At 52.9% G+C, this 22,068-nt stretch overlaps 2 protein-coding genes across 5 annotated transcripts in view; both read right to left on the bottom strand.

The window, feature by feature from the left end:
• The window catches only part of PTK7 (protein tyrosine kinase 7 (inactive)), a 34,629-nt gene extending 19,330 nt beyond the window's left edge, over window positions 1-15,299 (bottom strand). For 2 of the 4 annotated variants that reach the window (XM_085575837.1, XM_077781919.2), the window contains exon 1: window positions 15,198-15,299. In XM_085575837.1, coding sequence (XP_085431963.1) covers window positions 15,198-15,246 — 49 coding nt within the window. In that variant the 5' untranslated portion in view covers window positions 15,247-15,299. Of the gene's footprint in view, window positions 1-834; window positions 14,956-15,197 lie in introns of those variants that run through there. The other 2 variants (XM_085575835.1, XM_085575836.1) reach the window with 1 other exon arrangement.
• A 2,074-nt stretch (window positions 15,300-17,373) lies between these two features.
• LOC110473962 (heme-binding protein 1) lies at window positions 17,374-21,974 on the bottom strand. The gene is made up of 5 exons (XM_021536990.3): window positions 21,775-21,974; window positions 21,594-21,679; window positions 18,852-18,993; window positions 18,521-18,704; window positions 17,374-18,372 (listed from the first exon to the last, which is right to left on the bottom strand). The coding sequence occupies exons 1-5, from the start codon at window positions 21,932-21,934 to the stop codon at window positions 18,198-18,200; spliced, it is 747 nt and encodes a 248-aa protein (XP_021392665.1). The 5' UTR covers window positions 21,935-21,974; the 3' UTR covers window positions 17,374-18,197.
• Between the last annotated feature and the right edge of the window lie 94 nt (window positions 21,975-22,068).

Here is a 22,068-nt window from a genome sequence, read left to right as displayed (position 1 = left end):
GTGTGGTGTCAAAGGCAACCATAGGCACATTTTCAGAAAAGACCATGACCTGTGCTCCATCCCAAGGCCACAAAAAGCAAAACAGAGATGGTGTTAGGGCTTGCGGTCCTGGCCTCTCACAGGTTTCAGTATCACACTCCCAGAAAGCAATATCAAACAGGTCTTGTCTTTAGGAGCAACTTTAACGTCATTGTCTACAGGCAGCAATTCCTTCAGTTGCCAGGTCCTCGGGAATGGCTCCAGCACTTAGGCTTTGCTTTTAGTCACTCTTGGATCAAAGAGCAGCAAACTCTGTGTTCAAGCCCTGGCATGCTTCCAAAGGCTGGGCAATGAAATCACTGAGTTAGAGCATCCTGAGCTTGCTGGTCCAGAGGACTCGACAAGCCCTCTGTCAGAACAAGGCTCCACTGCCTGCAGGCAGGTTTAACTCCTCATGTGCTGTGTGTGCAGTGCTCAGCAGCAGCTCAGCCCATGCAGGCTTGGCAGCACTTCCTACAAGGGAGAAACACTCAAGACACTATAAGTGCTGCTAATGCTCAGGACTGCAACTCTCCCCTGACAGCCTTTTCTTCCTGCTGCAGCCAGCACTGCTTGAACAGCCCCTCTGCCCACATGGAACCTAGGACACAATGGGCTTGACATATCTCTCCTGCTCTCCCCTCATTCCCATCCACAACTGTCATCCTAAGCTATTAGCAGCACTTTGCTTGCCTGCAGTGCCTGGGCTCCTTCCAACCCAGCCTTCACTGCAAACAGCCACATCTCCAGAGCAGCAAGCCAGCCCTCTCCAGACCTGGAGAGCCACAAAGAGCAGCAGGCAGTAAAACCACTCACCTGGCCTCCTGTCCTGTCCTCTCTGCCACCACTGGAACAGCCAAGCACTTCGTACTTTGATCCCATCTTCTGCTCCCCATCCTCTGCAGCCCACAGGACACTGACTGCCAGAGAGCAAGCAAAGCACACCAGCATCTGCTCTTTGTCCCTGCGAGGCTCTCAGAGAGCAGAGGGCCCCATACAGACCTCCCATTCATGTCTCCAGCAAGCCATGTGTTTCCTGGCACAGCTTATTATGAACATGCTCGTATAAAAGCAGATTTTTGGCATGCCAGAACAGGGAACGACACATGGGTCAGCTTTTCCTCCCCTCCTGGTCACAAGCACAGAGCCAGCAGGCTCACTTGCACCAGCTGAAACCATAGAAGCAAGCAAGGAAAATCATGAATGCTCAGTAAATGCAAGCAACCCCCCCCCTGCCTCCTGGGCTGGCCCCTACAGCCACGAAAAGCAGCTGCTGGGAGCATGCCTGCTCCACACACAGCCTCTTCCACTGCTTAGCAGACACTGCAGCAACAGCAGCCAAGCCAAACACCCAGAGATATTTGCATCTCCAAATTATTTCCAGCCAGTGTGTTCCTCCATGCCAGAGGTTCCAGTTGAGAAAGCCTCTCAGATGGGTAGACTTGCAATAAACCACCAGGCCAGATGGAAATGGTTTGATTCAGGCAAGGAGCTCTGAACACAGCAAGCAGCACAACATCTGGAAAGTCTTTGGGCACTCATCACATAAGGTTTTTAAAACAACATCTTTTCCCACTCCAGTTAAAGTAAAATCAAAAACTCACTCTGCACCCAGGAAAGCAATCATGGGCACAAAGCAGCACTTCCAAGAAATGCTCTGCTAGACTGGCTTTGGCTTCATGAGGTAGGAGAAACTGGACCAGTACTTAGGAGCTGCAGCTCATACTGTGGTGGATCTGGATGACTGGGAACTTGGGAAAATATCATCTATTTGCCCCTACAATTGTATCACACACCTGGATCCACCAGCTCTGCTGTGAGAGTGTGGGTCTGCTCAGATGGCCACTGAACCTCTGCCTTTGTGGCAGTCCCTCCAGATTTGCAAGAGACATAATGCCTTCACACCACCACTGAGCTCACTCCAGGTGGCCCACAGCACCTCTCTCTATTGCTTTCTGTGTGGAGCACAACTAAGCAAACATTAAGAAACTAATTCTGCCCTTCAAACATAGCTTTAGAATTGGAAAAAAACCACACCAAAACCAAAACAAACCCCAACCAAACAAAAAAAAAACCCAAAAAAACACCCCCAAAAACCAAAACAAAAAACAAACAAAAAAAGGATAAAGCAGCAACCACTTAGCACAACTCCCATTAGCTTCCCAAAAAGTGTTCAGAGAGGCTGCAAGCTGTAGGGTATCCCTACCCTTCCAGGCCCAGGATCCCAATATGGGAACAGCCAAGCCCAGTTTCTGAGCAGTTATCAGAAGAAACCAGAACAAAGCCACTGGTGTTTGAATACTGAATCAATTGCTGGAGCAAATGCTAAGGCAGCACTGCCAGTGATGTGCTGGGGTACAGCTGGGACCTGGGAAGAGTTCACTGCCACACACAGCAGGGCAGGCTCTGCTGCACACAGCCCCATTCCAAGGCAGGCAGGTACTGCTCACAGATGTGTTGCAGGAGAAAAGGCCATTAGAACTGAAAAAAGGCTCAGCACAAGGACACTGAGCCCAGGAAACCAGCTGCAGACCCTTGACAGCTGTCAGCACGTGTCAGGATAGCGAGGCTAGCCTGGCACTGACCTCACTCACTTGTCCAGTTCAAACTAGTTTGGGGCTTCCCTGCCTTTGTTCCTCATGCTGCCCTTCCTACTTCCCCAGTCCAGACCCTCTGAACCCCAGTTCTCTCCCCAGCCACACATCCCACAGGCTTGCTTCCAGGACCAAGACCATTCCAAGCTCAGTTTACTAACTCTGCCATAGGAGCTCCCTGCTTCACTTTTACACCAGCAGTGAACAGAGACTGCCTTCCTGTGTGCCCAAAGCCAAGCAGCAGCCAATCCAAAGCAGCAGAATGTCATGATACCCTCTGAAAGCAGGGACAGATAGGTGGGGAGTAAGGGAAGAACTAGGTGCTACTCTGGCAATGAACAAGAACAGCAAACGGGTGCTACTCTGCAGCCACAGAGCAATGGGAGTATTTCGGGAGGTTCCTACTCATTCCCAAGTCAAGCACAGCTGCTGTAAACCAACACTCCACTGCAGGCTGACCTGATCTTGTGGGACAGACAGCATGTTGCACAGTTTGTCCCCAAGGCTGTGGGATTTGCTAGTTGTCCTTACGGAGAACATGTCTGGGCTGAACTGAGATCTGAGCTCTGTGCCACAGTTTCTCCCAACATTTCAGCACCTCGCTCAAACAGAAAAAAACTGGAGCAAGAGAGAGAACTCCCCGTGGTAGCCAAGCTCCTTGGCTCCCTGAAACTGCTGGGGCTGCTGAACCAGAACAACTGGACTTGGAGCTGCAGGAGTTGCCTGTCTGCCCTGGGAGCACATTGACACCACTCTGAGCCATGCTCTGCTGCACCTGTGCTCCTGGCACCTGCTGCAAGAGGGGGCACAGGCATCTCCACAGGACACTGCACCAGGGAAGGAATGCCATTCTTTCAGGTCACTGTGTGGTCCCAGGCCCCTAAGTCCAGATACCCTGAGCAGCCAGCACAGAGAACCAGCCCAAGCCATGAGTGCAGCACTGCAGTGGAGCTGGGAAAGGGCAGAGACAGCAGCCAGATCACCACTTCTCCTGCACAAACACTCAGGGCACAGCTGGTGCTGGCAGCACCACTTGGCCCCTGGAACTTGGGGAAAGTGGAAAAGGAAGCTTTGGCTGAGTAAGTGGGCCCATGCCTGCTTGCTGGGCATCACAGAGAGTGGTGGCCATGGGACTCCCAGGTCAACATCTTCATAGCAGATAAAGAGAGACAGAGGAACAAGTGAGACAGGAGGCTTCAAGCCCAGCACAGGAGCTGGGAATCCTGCTGGCTCAATGAAACCATCTTCAATGGGGCATCAGCCAAGGGCTCCCGAGCAGACATTGCCAGCCACACTGCCAAGCCCCAATGAGAAACACAAATGTTTCAAAGGCGACTCAGCACCACTGACAGACTTGCTGCACCCACCGGTCTTGCCAACCAACTCTGCCAGGCTTGCTCTGAGCCCTTGAGCAATTCCCTGCTTTCCTCATAAACACCTGATGTTTGCTGCTGGCAGGAGGCACAGGGATCTGAAGGCTAAGCTCTCTGGCCAGCACAGCAGAGGCACTGCACTTTTCTCCCCCTAAAGGAAACACAGTAGAAAGATGCCAAGTGGAACCAGGATGAGCCACATGCTTCCTGTGCAGTGGCCTTGAAAGATCATGCTTCCCCCACAATTTAAGCATGGGCCATGTGAGAATGAAGATATCTTTACTAAGCAAAACTGCTGTTGGCAGAGGAGAGCCCAGGCAGTGCTGAACATGGTCCTGCCAGCCAGGAAGAGCTGTGACAGGGCTGCCTCATCACGCCTTGCCCCGGGGCTGGGGGCAAGGCCCAGTGGCAGTGAGGGTCTGTGTGGTTCAGAGCTCATCCCACGGCAGCCAGGGCCAGCATCTCCAGGTGTCACACCAGCTCTTGCCAATCTATCTCCACATCCTTGCACTCAGGCTGAGGGCCAAAGGCTGAAGTTGTTCCTGCCATCCCAAGTCCAGCCAAGAGGGATTCCCCCATAAGAGCACTGTGCGTGTGTGTGTGTGTGTGTGTGGATGGAGCGCCTGGCCAGGGCTCTGTGTTATTCCCGTTCCAGCTGAAACACTGTTCCAGATGACGGGAAAAGCCAGAAGAAGCTCCATAAAACTGTCTGGCACTTCCCTGCAGCAAACAGGAGCCCCAGCCAGCTGCTCCAGAGAATGGAAGCTCAGGCTGTAAAGACAAAAGGACGTGGGGGTGGGGGTAGAAAGAGGCCAGGGCAAGGGAAGCCGAGCAAAGAGGAGCAGCATGCATGAGGCCTGCAAGCAAACACACCACTGGAGACAGAGCTGCTGCTCAGAGCCAGCTCCTCTCCACACAGCGAGGTCACCAAGGCTGCACTGGCCACGGAGCACTCCTGCCAGCAAGCCCTCCTTGCCCTCCCAGGACTTTGCTGGGGAACGAAGCTTATTTGCCACTCAAAGTACCTGAGTGAGCTGTTTCTCTGTGTGCTGACACCAAACCCACTGGAAGGAAGAAAACATCTCCAGTACCACCCAAATCTGTGCTTCCCTTTGGGTATGCTTGTCTGGACATCTTGCAAATCTTGCTTGCTCAGGGGCCCAAGTGAGAGGGTTACAGCATTACCCAGCACACCCCAAGACATGGCTCACCAGCAAACTCCACAAACACCCCGAGAGCTACAGAGCAGAGCCAGCAGCTGTAGGAGCAACGAAGGGACAGAAGTTGCAGTCGAAAATTCCCATCTATACTACTGTAAATACCCTCTCCATTTTGCTGACAGCTCCACGTTTACACCATCTGTATGGACTTCAAGCCCACCCATAAGCAACTTGCTGGTCCCAAACAAGACTCTGCGAGCTGGGGACAAAGGGACAGCTGCACTTCTGAGCCTTGCGTGCAGGGAAACAGACAGGGAGCTTATTTATATCCCAAGCTCTGCTCTAGGATAAATATTTTAAATCTCTCTCCAGGTCATGTCAGTATATTTACAGCTAAGTTTCCCTTAGTTATATGCCTGTAAAGACTCAGATGGATTTGCCATGAAGATCCAGCTGGCCAAGCTTTCCAGACAGCTTACAGCTCACGGGAGAAATGGTTCATCCAGTGCCATGGTCTTGAAAATGACACCCATGCTCTGGCAACTGCTGCAGGGATTCAGTTGTGTACTCCTTCCTGCTGCTGCCTCTGTATAGCCCACCCACAAGCATGCACCCAGCCACTCTGCCTTCCCAAGAATGCCACCATACAACACTACATCAGGGTAATCCTACTGCTGGGCTCCCCACAGAGCACAGCTGCATTGTGGGTCTTGCTCAAGGTGAATCTCTGGAGCATCCTGCTTCACCATTTGGTTCACCAAAGGTAAAAACCTGCTTGTTCCCCTCCTACAGGAAGGAAAGAAGCTCCCAGGAGAGGCAATCACTTTTTCTAGCAGCCACCACAGTGCTGCAAATTAAAAAATTGTTGTGAAAAGGCACTGAGGAGACACCTGAAATAGGCCTCACTCCATTACCTGCATTGGTGCCTCTTTTATTTATATGGGCTCTGCAAGGTTGGGTTCTGACCTCTGGCTGCCTCTGAAACTTTAGGAGGATGGACTGGGCTTCCTGCTGGATTCATGGGATTTCTGTGCCAACCCTCACGAGTGTTTCAGGAACACTTGCTCATAAACACTCCCTGCTGTGCACTGCACATCCATTTTCCATCTGTGTGGCACTGGCTTCTTTCTGGCTATAAAGCACCATCCACAACTCCCCATAGCTGCCTCCAGCTATGTCCTACAGGTCTGCAGATTTATCCTAGATCCTCCTCTTTCCATTGCTAGAAAGCTGAAGATCAGCCCCATTTCACAATCATAATTTATGATCGTGCAGGGAAGCGCTGTTGTCCATGACTTACCTCCTGGGAAAACATCACCAGGGAGGCTGGACCTGCAGTATCACCTCTGAAAGCAGAGGGCACAGAAAAGAACAGTTCCTTGTTTATTTTCATTAAAGCCATTTACGAATCTATATTAAAAGCCACAAAAATAGGAAAGCAGATGGAGAAGCTAATATTTCTTCTGCTCATGCAATATTAATTAAGAGGTAGCTTCCCTATGAGACATTGCTACATTATCGCAGCTAAAAATGGAAAAAAGTCCCTGAGTGGGAAGACTATGCAGCAGGGCACTTTCTGGAATATTTTACTAATCAATACCTAGGCAGGATGTTTGCTACAGATAAATCTAATGCAAAGCCCCCATGTCAAATTAAAGAAAAGCTTGGCTATAACAGTCTCACTGAGGCAGAAATTCATACTAACCAGATCTCCTTGAAAAGTAAGTACTTTTCCCCATTGCAGCAGAAAAGCTGATTTCCAATACATCTGGAGAACAAACAGTTCTTACTGGACAGTCACAAAGCCACCAGTACAAAGAGTACCTGGACACCCTAAGCAACCAAATGCCAAGGAAGCACACAACCAGGTCCTGGAGAGCACAGAGCTGTGCTGAGATACCTGCAGCTCCCTGGCTGCTCAGTGTGGCCACTCAGCAACCCAGGTATAATGGATTGCTCCATCAAACCCATGGCAGGCCTATGTCTGCAGGAATGCATCTCCAGCCAGTGAGAGGCAGGCCAAAATCCCAGCAAGGCCACAGAAACAAAACATGATGGTGAAGGATGCCCAGGATGACAGTCTTTTGTTATTTCCTTGCCAAAATGTTAACCACTCAGATTAATGTTTTTTGCTTCAGGCCACATGGCTTTGAGACTTTTCTTCAGCTGAGTGGAAGAATCCGCATCCAGAAAGTCTCATGATTTCCAAGGACCACCTGAACATCTCAGCAGCCCTGCCCCAGCTCTGCTCTGATTTCTCATCACCTGCTGTGAACTGGAGGCTAGGCTTACGGAGACAAAGGCAATCTCAAGATGGCAGGAAGAAGCCACAGCCACACCTGGGAAAACAGCAGTGCCCAGAGGCAGGCACTGGAGAGAAACCAAGCAACAGCAAAGTCTGAGAAGGGGGCGTGTGGCATGCCATGGCAGGTCTGGATACAGAAGAAGAATCAGGAAGAGGTGGAGATAGGAGGCACAACTGGAAAAGAAACAGTTGCAATTGAGCCAGAAAAAGGCAGCAAGAGAGACAGGACAGAGGCAGGAGGGTCAGTGCTGGCGAGGGCCCAACAAATAGCTCTTACATATCGGGAAGCTGCAAGCACAAGCACACACACAACATGCAGGGAGAGCCAGCAGGAATTAACTCAGAAGAGGAAAAAAAAAAATCAGATGTGTTGCCTTTGTTGCTCAGCTTTTGCTTGGAATATGGTGGACAAAGAACTGCTTGACCCTAGCTGGAGGAAAGAATGATCACAGAACAAGACCTCGCTGCTACAGAAGGAGTCTCAACCCAGGAACTGGCCAGTCTCATAGCTCCTGCCAGGTGCTCAGATGTGTGCCAGGCTCATGGTGTTTACAGCAGGCCATATGGATGGACAGAAAGAAAGAACATCAAGTAACTCATGAGAAGCTTTGGGGTTTTTTTTGTCCAAGACAATTTGTACAATTCTTGCGACTGCTGAAAGAGATTTTTGATGTTGGTCCCTCTGCAAAGGCAACTGCATAGCTTGACCTCAGCAGCACAAACCCACCTATGCTCCCATGAATAGTTAAGGAGAACTGGATGCACTGCCTTTTGTGGCATCCTGCAAGACTGCCTGGCTTTACTCTATCTGGTCTCGTCTTTGCTAGGAAAGACAAAATCCATAATCTTTTCTCCAATTAATGCTTCCCAGCAATCCAGGCACTGCCAGTGACCTCAACAGACCCAGCAGCATGGAGCAGCTCTGTGCCACAGGAGTGCCAGGCTGCCCCAGCAGATCCAGGGCACACACCAAGGCACGCTGCAATGGAGCAATAAAGGCACTTGCAAGCAGCAGCTTGTCCTGCCCTTAACCATTTGGACAGCCACTGTATGGTTTGAATCAAAGGCTTCCTTTGTGCTCCCAAAGAAGCCAATGAGCAACTGCAAGGAGGAGAGCATTTATAGCAGGTCTTAAGCAATACTGCGCCTATCTTGTGCCAGGATCACTCTCAGAAAGGACAGCCCCCCAGAGCTGCCCAGAGGCACAACAGCCTCCCCTCTGCAGCCAGAGTGGGACTTGGCCTCCACTTGCCATGGCTCTGGGGACAGACTCATCTGGCTTTCTTCCCTAGTGACAGAGGACAGAGCCAACCTGCTGGTCTGCCCAAATTGACAGAAGGAGTCTTGATTGCTCTTCAGAGTGGCCTGAGCTGCATCAAAATGTAAAATCCTGCTGCTGGGGCAAATTTCATTTCACAACAGCATCACAGGAGAGGAGAAGTTACAAAGCCTTATATCTTAGAGCTACAAACATCTTGGGCATTAGCACCAAGGTCTAAGCACAATGCTCATGGACACTGCTGTCTTACAGGACAGAAGTCACCTAGGAAGTGAACACAGGTCAACCAGGGGCTGAAATACAAAGAGCCTTGTCATCCTCACTCACTTAAACCCCAGCCCCCTTCTGCACCGGGTCCCAGCACACATATCCCAGCAATGACAGCCCTACGTCATTGCTTTCTCCCAGCACACACCACCTTGTTTTCCAGAGAAAGAAGGTTCATGCCCTGAAATCAAATGTGTCACACCACCTTTCCAGACAGGAATCTGCTCGTATCAGTTTTCTTCATTCATCAACCCGCACAATACGACCATCAATCCAAGCCATCCCAACCTCCCAGAGGTGCAGACCACCTGACAGTGGTGGATTCAATTTGTGCACGCCCAGGGGCCCTGTGCATGCTCCAGTTCACAAGTGTCAAAATCCCTGCTTGCTCCATTCAAGTCAGACAATTTGACGAGGAGGAGACACACCACTGGTATCCCGCCGGCAAGCACCATCTCACAGGAGGAATCATCACCTAAAACCAGCCATGCTTCTTCTCCTGGCACACAACCTGTGCACACCCCCTGTGCAGGGAGACAGGAGTTCACAAGTGCTCCTCATTGTTCATCCCAAATTGCGCAGTTGGACACGGACAGTTTTCAGTCTGCTCTCGGAGGCACCTGAACACATCAGCATTCATCTGTTCACTACCAGCAGAAATATCTTAATTACAACGGGCCTTGCCTGGATGGCACTTACAATTTTTAAGAATTAGCATGCATTCTCAAAAGAGGCCCTTGCAGAACAATTTCAGAAGGTCAAAATCAGAGAATAGAGGATGGATTCTTGAAAGCTGATCAAATAAAAGGAGCAGCCCCAGGCAGTAACAGTCTGTAAAGAGTATCAAAATAGCGCCCACCCATTAACTTTCCCAAACTGCTAAGACAAGCAAGCTTGGGAAAAGTCAGAGCTGAGCAGGCACACCGAAACTGCTCATCCCAGGCACACAGATCAGGCTTTCAGAAACTTGCAAACCACTCTGAAGTGCACCCCCTTGCCACTCTCTTTGCTGATCAGACAATGTGTATTAGTCATCTCTCAAAGCAGAGGTAAGCACTCTATTCTGTGACCAGACAGAGACTGCTTCCCTGAGAAAGACAAGGCTTAAGTTAAGACTAGAAGTACTGTACAGGTCAGCCTTTTAAGCTCAGGAAAAACATTTCTGTATTAAGTTTTAAAAAAGAGCTGGCAAGAGTGAGAAACTGAGCCGAAGCAGCAGTCAATGAAAAGCACATGCACTGCAGACCTGGCTGCCAACACAAATTGATGCTTTGAAACAAAGACCACTAGTGTTTTGGCTTGAAGGTCTTCCACAGCTACTCATCAAGAGCTGCACAGATTAAAAGGAGACACAGGTAAACACAGAACAGTGCTTACTGCCAACTATTTCCCTGGAACAAAGGAATGACCAGAAATTGAGTCCTTGCCTTGACTGGGTGGCATGGGTTCATCCTCACTGTGTTGTCCTGTGCCAAATAAGGCAGAGACAATAGGAAATGCTGGACAAACCTATTCAGCCTCTATTTAAGCAGCACCTGGATCCAGAGGCTGAACCTGGAGAGCTGCAGTTGCTTAAAACACTGAATGTGCCTCCAACCTCAAGAGCCTACAGAAGCTTCACTACAATCAGACTTCACTCTTCTTCACCCTCTTCCAGAATAGACCCTGAACAACTGCTCTTCGTGTTCCTCCCTCCCTGAGACTACAGACACCTGTGTGCCTCCTGAAAAGCAAGATTCTGGTCTAGCTCCCAACCAACCTACATCCACATGCCTTGCAAGCCTCTTTTCCTTCCTGCTTGCATAGTGATATATTCAGAAGGCACAGGAAGACTGAAACAGGAGATGGTCTTCTCCACAAAGATGATCCTTCCTTCAGTCTGGTCCTTTTTTAGACACACCAGCTGTCCACTCCAAACCAAATGGCAAAGTCAGCAGTTCCCATTGCAATGCAAAGGTGGATTTGCTGGTCCTGTGTGACTTCAGAGGTGACCTGACACTGTTCCTTCCTGTAACACCCAACAGCAGTGCAGGAAAGCAGTCACTGTGATAGGCAAGAAAAAGGAGAAGGCTGACAGCTCATCAACACATCACAGCAGATCCTGACAGGGTCTGGTAGGATGAAGGAGGTGGAAATGCAGGACTCTGAACACACATCCTCCAGAATCAAAAATCTGTGTTCTTGCTTCCATATGCTGTGGTACAGCAGCGTCAGCATTAGGAAGCAAGCAAAAAAGTTTCTAGAAGACCCCGCACCCCTCACCTTACTAGCAACTCCCTCTGAACAGCCTCCCTAAAAACCAGAGCCCAACATTTCTGAACTGCTGAAAGCTCATATGGACATCAGGAGAAACATGAACCATGTGCAGAGCCTCCAAACCATGACAAAGGCCAGGGAATGGCCACCGCTCTAGCAGCAGCCACATGAAAAGCCTGAAAACTTGCAGCATTCCCACCCCTTCCTCATCAAGTCTCCCCCAGAGAACAAATCCTTCAGTGTCCAGCAGTGTGATTGCTTTTTTTCAGGCAAGGCAGCACACAAGGTATGCCACAGGCACAGCACAGCCTTTTAACCCCTCTGTGCAATACAACATCTGCTCTTCCAACAGACTCAAAAGTATTTTTAAGTAGCTCTGGGATGCCAGAGCTCCCAATATCTTCCAGGCAAGGAGCAAGACATGGAATCAGGCCACCCACTTTGGCACCTCTGCCATGTTGAAACACACTGAGCCCAGGAAACAACATGTTACCAACTGTCAAATTATCATTTCTCCATCTCTCTTCCTCCTCTTCGCACAGACACAGTTGATTTTTATAAAGGAAGAAGACACTACAGTTGCCCTTCTCCCACCTCAGACATTATCAGCTTTCTGCAGCAGGTACTGCCATGCCAAAGGTAGGGCTGCCTCTTTCCCTTACACAGCAAAATCCACTGTGCTGGTTCACAGCCTTTTCAAACCCCACCAAACGCAAAGCTAACACCCTGTGCACCTTAAACCTCATCAAGAAGAATATTCCTGTGTGTCTGCCAAGCATCATGCTAGTGTCACTGCCCTCCAAAGAGCTGCCTGTCCCAACCCCTGAGACCGACACTGTATGTTAGGAGAATGAGAACTGTTCCTTGGGGTCTGGACAAACAATTGCATGTCCTCCAATCTCAGGGGAATTTCCCTCCAAACACCACAGCGGCAACTGCCTTCACAAAGAGCACATTTGTACCCAGGTCTGTCCACTTCTAAATAAGCATTTGTTCCAAGTTCCCAAATATCGAAAGCAGTGGAAACACCCACTGTTAATGTGAAATATTTTGCATTCCAGGCCTGAGAGGTATGCTTGAAAATGTTCAGAGAGGAAAGAGTGTTTATTCACTGGGAAGAGGTGTACTAGGTCCTGCTATTTACTTTAGTCCACGTGTGCTTGCTGGAATATAGCTTTGATCTCTGCAACTTAAATAGCAGATGAATTGAAATGAACACAAGAAAAATATTAGTGTAAAGATCCTCTAGTAAATACCTGTAACCAGACCCCACAGCCTTCAGATCTTTTTGAAGGCCTTATCACAGCCAAACTAGCCCTTATGTTCTTGTCCATTGCCTCAAGGTGAGGCTATTCTCTTCCTAACTTTTCCTACCTTCTTCCCTCCATTCCCTTTGGGCTCCATGGCCTTTAGAGGAAGTGCAACCTGCCTTCCCTGCCTATCTGCTTGGATGCAGCATAAACCAGCCTTGGGCCAAACAAGGTGAGACCTACCATCTGAGCTATTAGCAGATGTGAGCTGCCATCCCCTCACCTCCCTTGAACAAGAGGGATTCAGCAGACTGGGAGGAATCACGCTCCCAGTCAGCAAGAACATGCATCACCTAGCACAGCAACTAAACACAGGTGCTTGCTGCATTTAAACATCTGCCCATCTGCCTTTAGAAGATGGTCTCATCCCAGGTCAATTAAGAGCTCAGAACACATCTTTAAGGAATCTTTAAACATGACAGCCCCCTGACCAGTGCCAGTTCCCAATGGCTCTGGAGCCCATTGTGCAGACAAAGAAGTGCCTATGGCCATGACCATGGAGTTGCCATGCCTTTGAAGTTCCTGCCACTTGGAGGTTCCAGCCTGCCCAGAGCACTGTCTGAACACAGCCAAGTCCCAAGGGGGATCAGATCATTCCTGTTTTCATAAATTTTCTTCTTTAAGATCAGGCTTGCTAGGAAGCATGAGAAAAGCACTTCCATACAGAAACACACAGCTCAACACAGGACATGAAGGCAATTCCAGAACAAAATAGACCTTTTGGTTTTGGGTTTGTTTTTTTTCTTTTTTTTTCCTTTAAAGGAAAGTTGACTCAGCAAATATTTCCTCTGCTAGCATTTCAACCACATGTTCCAGCAGAAGTCAGCACACATCTGGCATGCTGCAGTGCCACTGCCAGAAAGATCACAGCTTCACTGAACAATGAAGTGGAGGAAGAAGGAGCAGTCCAGGCATCAAACACTTCTGGAACACATACATGGCAAAGACCTCGTCAGCCATGGATACTCCACACCTTCCAGATCTTTCTCCAGTGCTCTTTCCAAACACCATCCACAGGCAGAGAGACAATGCCCTGCAGTCTCTTACCACCAGCCTGCAAAAGCTAGACATCAAACTGCACTTTTTGGCTACATTGATGGTGCCTGAGATTTTTTGCAGTGTCTGTGAGCTGGACAGCTGCATGTTGCCCCCAGTGCTGTAGGATGTGATCCTGCTCAGCAAGAGAAACAAGGGGGAGCATACGTGATTGAAGCAGTACAGAAATTCCAGCAACTGCAGAGTGGCAGGAAAGGCAGCACACAGTCCTCACAGGCAGGTTTGCACATCCCAGCTGCCAGTGGTGGCCTCCTGGCACTCGACTTCAAAACAGAGCCCAGGTTAAGCACGCACTCCCCCGCCAGAAACAGCCTTCCCAGAAGGCTGCCAAGGCGGATGGCAATCACGGTGCTAATCAGCTAAGTAAGTGCTGCTTTTCGTGCTTATCAGCTGTAAATTGGACAATACTTGCCTCCTGGCAGCAGGGCTCAGCCACGGCTCCAGATATGGACGGCAGCAGTGCTGTAGGCATCTTTCTCTCAGAGGCAATATTCCACCCAGGTGCTAAGCTAATATTGCTTTTGATTTTATAGCAGAAACTGCTATGCAAACTCTACAACTGTGCATGTTGAGACAGAAGGGACCACAAACAGCTACTGCCAGGGCTCCTAAGTGAAGAAACAAGGTGATGTGGCATGGGGCAGCCGTGGGACCCTTCAAAGCCGGGCTGGAAGACAGCTTCACTCAAGCACAGCTAAGACCTCGGGTTCCTCAGACAAGGAGAACGGTGCTAGGAGGCCAGTGGGGAGAAACACCACGGAGCAGAGCGAGCGAAGGCGAGTTGAACACTGTGAAAAGCAGCAGCCAGAAAAACCAAGGGGCCGCGGAGCTCGGGACGGGCAGGAGGGTGGCACGGGGGGCGGGGCAGAGGGGCTCTTCCAGATGCGCTCAGCAAGGGACAAAACCCCTCAGCGGCCGAGAGGTCCATCTCCATGGGTGGCAACTCACCACGCGCCCTGTTTTTCCTCCGGGTTCTGATCTGACCTGAATTCATAGGAAAAACCACGCACTGCTCCGCGCAGCCTTCCCGGTGTCAGCCCTGCCCACGGGGCCGGAGCGGCGCAGGTCGGAGCCAAGGGGTCTCCGGGAGCCCACCCAGGTGCGCGCTGCTCCGGGGCCGCCTGTTCGCCGTCTCCCAGACGGCAAATGTCTGGCGTATTTGCATCCCTGTGGATGCCGGCATGACGCTCCCCCTTCGGAGCGGGCGAGCCGGCGCACGCCGGGGAAGGAGAGCCGGGCGAGGCGCCCCGGCGGCTCCCGCAGCCCAGCGGGGCTGCGCGGGGCGGGGGCGCGGCCGGCCGGGGGAACAGATGGGGCCGCACGCAGCCCCCGCTCCGCGCCCGAGTCCGGCGGGACGAGCGGGCCCCATCGCCCCGGGCTCACGGGAAGCCGGGGGGGCGCGGACCGCCGGAGGTTCGGCCCCGGACACGGCGGCACGACCGAGGCCGGCCGTGGACCCCCGCCCGCCGGCCCCAGCGCGGCGCAGCCGCGCACTCGAGGGGAGGCGCGAAGCTCCGCCGCCGGGACCCGCGTCCCCTGCGCGGGGGAGGCTGCGGTGGCTGTCCCGGCCCGCACTCACCCAGCACCAGCAGTGCCCGCACCGCCGCCATCCTCCGCACCGCCGCCATCCCCCGCGCCGGTCAGCGTGCCCGCCGGACCCCAGCCATGCCGCCGCCGCCCCGCCCGCCGCCGCCGGGAGGGGTTCCGGAGGAGGGGCGGTCACCGGAAACCGGGCGGGGTCGGGAGGAGTGGGGTACCCCAGGCAGCGCCCGGCTCGGCCCCCCGTGCCTCCGCCGCGGTGCTCGGAGCTCGGGGCTCGCTGGCGCCATCCCCCGCAGAGCCCCGCCGGCACGGGGCGCGGGGAGAGCCCCGCCGAGCTCCTGCGAACCCCCCGGCTCCTGCCAGCGCCCCCGGAGTGCCCCGAGCAGCGAGGAGGCGACGCGGCTCCCCTCCCGCCCAGGGCTCCTTGTAGCCGGGCTGTTTGTTAAACTGATGGCAGAAGATTCCGGTCTGTACCGCTGTGACAGACCCTGTGAAGGTACCGAGGCAGCGAGGAGCCAGGAGCTTTGCACCCTGCTATAGGCAGAGGGCTGGACACAGTCCCAATGCACAGCACGCTGGCTGCTCCTCTGCAGGACCCAGCTGAGACACAGCAGCGAAGAGCTGGTCTGGCCATCTTCATGGCCCAGACTGGAGCCTCTCTGCCCGATCCAGTGCCTCTGGTTGGAACCTGCTCCAGCCCTGCACCACCGGCTTTGGCAGTTGTCACTCTGAACACCAGCTTTCCAGCCGGTTTGTTCAGCCTCCAAAATACTGGTTTTAGTACTGTGTGAAAGACTCGCCATCAGACATGGCCCTGAGCACTGCTGGATCCGTCACAGAGGATGCTGGAGCCTTTAGTCAGCAAAACCTGTGGTACAGGATTGGAGTGTGCTTGCTGCCCTGTGTGGCAGCGCCAGCCTGGTGCTGCATCAGAAGCCCCCACCGTTACCACGTCCTGGGAGACCACAGAGCTGCTCTCACAGGGCATGCAGCTGTGGAACTTGGTCAGTAACCACAAACCAGTCCCCTCTCACAGGAAAGCCACCACCTCCTGCCACCAAAAGCTGTTCTGGTTTTGGATAGGGACCAAGCAGCCTCAGAGGAAGTGGTAGCCTATTCAACACCCTCTAGAAAGGAAGTTTTATTTCCACCTGCAAGCTCAGGGCAAGCAAAGCAGCTGATAAGAGAAAGGGTCTCTGTCCCACACATACTGGCAGACTTTGCTCTCCCAGCGATACTGAGCCACCCAACCCCAGCTTCAGGGAATTGCTTCTCTTTTCCCAGGAGGGAAAGTGAGCTAAGCACTGCTGATCCACTCTCTGAAGAGCACTTGCCACATTCACCCTCAGTGCTGCAGGCTGTGACTGCATCTCCTGGCTCCATTATTGTCTTTAGTGCTCCAGGAACAAGAACTGTATCACAAGGTCGTCAGGAAACCACTGTCTGTCCTTGCTGTGCTTACCCAGACTCTGCCTCAACCTCCCTTGCAGAAAAGGGTGTATCATGCTCAGCCCCACTCTCCCCATACCTACAGGCTGGGCATCCAGGCTCCCCACAGCCAGAAGGCAAGCCAGCCTGGAAGGGACAGTAAGCAGCACCTGACTGGAGAAAGGAGTGGCAGAAAACAACTGTGCTGCCAGGCAGTGAAATGACAAAGAGGGCCAGGCCTTCCAGCCATTCCTACCCCCTAGCTGCAGCACAGGGACAAAGGGCCAGAGCTGGAGTTTGAGCAACAGTGGCAGGCAGCAAGGCATACAGCACAAGAATACTCATTAGGAACAGTGTCAGAAGCAGTTAAAAGTCTCTCCACACCAAGCCTGTTACGCACATCCCTGCAGGAGTGCACCAGTTTCTGCAGCCAACCAGCATGATGTGCAGTTGCATTTGAATTCTCACCCCAAAAGATCAGGTGCCCATATGGAGTACAGCCACAGTTCCAATTTCTGCACCAGGGAAAAATGAGGCAGACCCCATCCAGCAGACAAACCACCTTACCTGCAGGGGAGTGTGCCCACAGTTCTTGCAGCAGCAACAGAAGCAGCCTATGCAGTAATGCAGAGATGGTATGCCTGGCTGAACCTAGAAGCTGTAACCTGGGCTAATTACAGCCACAGCTTTGCAGCCTGGAGCATCTCCAGGGAGGAGACACCAAGGCTCTTCCCAAGCCAACCCAGCTGCCCTCCATCCCCACCATCAGTGATCTGTAGCTGCAGTGGTTTGAGCTGAGTTTATTTACTGTTGGCACTGCCAGCTTCCCCCAGGAAAGCATGGCATGATGGTATTCATGGATGTGAATCATTAACTGACACACAACACAACACACAGCGGTGCTGCTCCTGCTGCTCTCTGGACCTACCCCTCTCAGCTCACAGCAGGTCTGCAAAATAGCACCCACAAGAGATGGACAAAGGCTGCCAGCGCCCTAGTCCTGGCTGAGGAATGGTGAGCCAGGGAGACACCCAACAGTCCAAAGAGAACCACCCAGCAGGAAACATTCAGGATTCGCACCTGAATTTAAGCCCTTTTCCCCTTTCAACCCAGCTGTCTCTGTAGCAGCATTTCAGAGGCTCTGTTCAGGACAGTCAGCCATTCTCACAGGAAGCAGGCCAAAGGCCACACTGAGCCCCACATATTGTACACAATCATTCGCCTTCTAGACACTATCACCTTGTGATGCTGTCCACCACTGGAACCACTGGCCTCCCTGGCACAGCTCTGGAAGCCCAGTGCAGGCTAGCACATCACAAAAGCCTACACGGTTACTGCCTTAATGAGCCCCCACCACGTGCTTCCCATCAAGAGCTTGCTCTAGAGGTCATCTTCGGTGCCAGCTCCAGACTCAGCTGTGGGGACAGGTGAAGCACAGAGCAGGCAGGATTTCCCCTGACAGGACCCTTGCAGGGCAGGCTGGAAACCCACCCCAGAGTCTCTTAGTCTCTCATTGTGTAGGTGAATAGTGGGTGGGGATGTGCTCCGTCTCCTTTGGGTCAGAACTGCCATCTACACCGGGTCCAGTCGCACGCTGCCTTGCGGTGACTCACTCGGCCCGGCAGATGAACCAGATCTCATTGCGGCGCTGAGGGACGCTGGGATTTTCGTAAGAAGCCACGATGTAGGTTCCCTGCAGCACCATGTCTGTGGAGCCCAAGAGCTCCCAGAAGAGACTGATCTCCCGCAGAATTGTCTCCTCAGTGGTCATCCCATAGAAAACCCTGCAGCAAAGGGAACAGCATAAGCAACAAAGCCTGCACATTCGCACAGCCAGAGCTCCCATCCCTCTGCCTAACGAACCACAGCAGCCATGCAGGGAGTTTGTATATCTCTGCTGAGCTGAGAAAACACCTCTGATGCTGGGGTCACCTGGTTATAACCCGGAGTGGTGCCCTCTCGATGATGTGGATTTCAGGGTCCATGGGAACAGGGGGGTTTTCCTGGAATGCTCCTGGGAGATAATAGGCAGTTAGGACCTCACGCTCCAGCTCAGTCCCCTCCTTGGTCAGGTGGATTTCGTTGAGCACTGGGACTGTCATGCCCAGATGGCAACCTGGAAAGAGGTAGGCAGGCAGTGAGACAGGTATGTTAGCAACATCAGCAGCAGCAGAGCAGCCCTCCTCCCCACTCCAGATGGACAGTGGCAAAGCCCTTCCCTGTGTGCAGTCTGCCAGCCCCTCCAGCCCCTGCCTGCACACACCTACAGAGTTCTCTTTGCAGATGTAGCGCATGAGCTTCATGAAGCTCATGGAGATGCTCTGCTCATACATGGGCTCCCCCATGGTGACACAGGCCCACTTCCCAGCTGGGTACCGCCGCTCCTCGTAGGCCGCTTCTTCGCACTGAAACAGGCCAGACAAGCCAAGTCAGAGCCGAGCACACTGACAACACTGCAGCAGCTGGGTGGAAAACCAACACTGACAGGCAAGAAGCAGGGAGACATGAGCCTGCCAAAAAGAGAGCCCCTGCTAGGCAGTGGTCGGCAGAACAGGACAAAGAAGGTGAGGGGAACTGGCATCACACCTCAGACAAGGATACTTATGAGCACTGGGCAAAGGTCAGCAGAAGTCAGCAAAAGGAAAGGCACAGACAAGGGACAGGGTGCAAGGGGGTCTGGAGACTCCCAGCATGCACAAGGAATGCAGCACATCCTCAGCAAGGGGCACAGGACTTTCAGTTCCTCTTCGGTCCGGCCTACTCACAAGGATGTTCCTGATTCCAGGCACCCAAAGGCCTCCAGTAAGGCTGATGTTGCTCTCAGATGCAGTGCCTTTTCCCTGGAACACTGCATGCACAGAGGATAACAGAAACTCCCTACCCATTAGAAAGGAAAATCTGGCAGAAGAGCTCTAGCACCCACAAGAATTGCAAAGACTGGAATAAAACTCCTCAGATCCTTCTCCCGTACTATGAAGTGACAGGAGGAAGAAGAGACATGAAGCCAGCTGTGGAATTTTGTGGCATCTCTATTTCCAACACAGAATGTCCAACATTCTGGACAAACCTGACACAGAAGCAGGGGCAAGGGGAATGGGGAAATTCCATTTGGGTATGTTCATAGGTAAGCTCATGGCATGTCTGTGACCACAGGTAACCTAAACAGGCACTGGGAAGTTGTAGCCAGCGCCTGTCTTCCTACTCTCAGCTTGTTCCTCATCCAGATCAGAGTGGTCACGAGACAACCTTGTCCCACGGAGCTCAAGGCATCTTCCCAAACTTCTTGTTTCCATAGCTGTGCCAGCAGTGACGGAGACAGGAAGCTGTGACAACAGCAGGGTGCAGCCTCCCTGTGCCTCCACCCAAATCAGTTGTCTACTCTAAAAGCCAAACCAAAGGCAGAAGGAAGGCAGCAGGCTTGCTTGTGTGCATCAGTGGGATGCCAAGAAGAAGAGCGCCCCAAAACACTGTGGGCATTCAGCCCCTAGCTGGGGCCATGCCTGCCATTGTCCCACCAAACAAAGCAGAGCAGAGCAAGAGCATTTTCCAAGCAATGAAATCACCAATCCCTCTACTTTATCTGCAACTCTCATCTACCATAGCACCTGCAATAAACAAATCAACCCAGTGAAGTCACAGCATCTGGCTGTGCCACAGCCTGGTCCTTCCGCTAAGCACCACCACTCTGGATGACACTTGTCCACAAGAAATACGGAAGATGCTTCATGCAGACGCAGTAGCAACAGATCCCTGCAATGTGAGCTGGGGAACTGAGCCCTGACTGAGCTGGGGCCTGAGTGCTGACAGGGCACAATGCTGTAGGTGGCATAAAAATTCACTTGCCTCCAAGAGGATGAGGGCTTGTAGCACCAATAGCTCATAGCTCAGGATAGCTCACCTACTGATCTGCCTGAGCCTGACAAATGTGTCCCTAAGAGCCCCAGCTCCAAAGTCCCCTCAGCGCTGATGTAAGGCAGTGGCTCTTCTCACTCAGCCTCACACTCCAAGAATCCTCCTCAGGCACAAATGGGATGCCAACAACAACAAAAGCTCTTCAGTTCCCACCAAGTCTTGGGGCCCCATTCCTGCCTGGGACTGACACAGGAGGAGAAAAGGCCAAATTAAGTCCCTGGGACACAGAACAAGGAAAAAGGGAGCGTGGTGAAGCCCCAGTTCCAAGCTGCACAAGCCACATGCTCAGACATGTTTTACAGGGAGTGCTGGATCTCAGCCCAGAAGAAATTGGTTAACCACTTCTCATATAGAGGACAACTGACAGACGTCTTCTTGGTAGAAAGCCCAGCTAAGCCTGCAGAGACATAAGAACCAGTCTGACAAGCAGTTATTTCTCAAAGCACAGAAGCACCCTTATGTGCAAGAGATGAAAGTAAATGTGCAAAATAACCAGCACAAAGAGAAGATCTTCAAGCAAAAGATACCATGTTTGGATTGGTGGGTGAGACAAATAACTACACATACTCTCATATGACAGCCAGGGTCACAGACGCATCTTTATCTTGTGCCAGCTGAATTCTCCAGCTCAACCAGCCAACGTAACCAGCACAAATGCAAAGCCAGCAGGACTTAGAGCTATGCAACAAGGTGTTTGGAGAACGGCAGGGAGCAGGCTCTGAACTGAAAGTTCACTTTCTTAGATGTGCCCACCCCAACAAGAGGATAGGCTGGTAAAGGAGGGAGCTGGAAGTCAGAAGACCAGAGAAAGCAGCACGACTTGTCCAATTTTAACCTAAAGGCCGGGAAGCTGAGCATTGCCATTACTCTACACAGGCGGAGGTGCAGGAGCGGCAGAACACTGCACCGATGCAGAGGTGCCATCCCGGCCGCGGCGCCGCAGCAGCCCCGGCGAGGCCGGTGTGTGCCTGCGACACGAGGCCCCTTCCCTGCCGGGAGCGGCTCTTCCAAGGGCCCGGACGGGCGGCAGCACCCGAGGCAGCCCCACCGCGGGCGGGCAGCGGGCGAGAAGCCAGGTGGAGTCGGGCCTCACCTTCCCGTGCTCCGAGAGGGAGACGTAGGGCACGGGCTCGCGGGCGTGCCTGTGCCGGGCCATCTGGGCGATCGGGCCTGCCATGTCTGCAAGGCAAAGCACACGAGAGGCGAGGCTCGCCCTGGCCACAGCGCAGAGTCCCGGCCCGTGCCATCGCAGCCCCGGCAGGCTCGGCGCTCACCTCGGGGCAGGCTCACTCTGTGCGTGCTGGCCACGGCCTCCCAGTGGGCGAACAGCCGTCCCTCCCCCTCCTGGTCGTCCTCGCTGTCGCTGCCATCCCCCTCGGCGGCCGCGGGCTCCTCGCCCAGCTGCTCCAAGTCCTCCAGCGTGATCCTCGCCATCGCGTCCGCCGGCAGCGGAACGGGCCCGCCCCGGGGCGGCACAGCCCGGCCAACCCGCGCGGCGGAGAGCGCCCCCTGCCGCTCCGGCGGACCGCGCGGCGCTGCCCCCGCCCCGCCCCGCCCCGCCCCGTCCC

Source organism: Lonchura striata, chromosome 3 (genome assembly GCF_050655825.1).
Source record: "Lonchura striata isolate lonStrDom1 chromosome 3, ASM5065582v1, whole genome shotgun sequence".
Classification (NCBI taxonomy): domain Eukaryota; kingdom Metazoa; phylum Chordata; class Aves; order Passeriformes; family Estrildidae; genus Lonchura; species Lonchura striata.
This window is presented reverse-complemented; position numbering and strand designations above follow the sequence as displayed.

Coding starts and splice junctions, on each gene's coding strand:
- LOC110473962 (XM_021536990.3), bottom strand. CDS start 21,934: ATGGCGAGGATCACGCTGGAGGACTTGGAGCAGCTGGGCGAGGAGCCC. Junction 21,680..21,774: donor CAGAGTGAGCCTGCCCCGAG/GTGAGCGCCGAG, acceptor TTTGCCTTGCAG/ACATGGCAGGCCCGATCGCC. Junction 18,373..18,520: donor CCACTCCGGGTTATAACCAG/GTGACCCCAGCA, acceptor CCTTTGCTGCAG/GGTTTTCTATGGGATGACCA.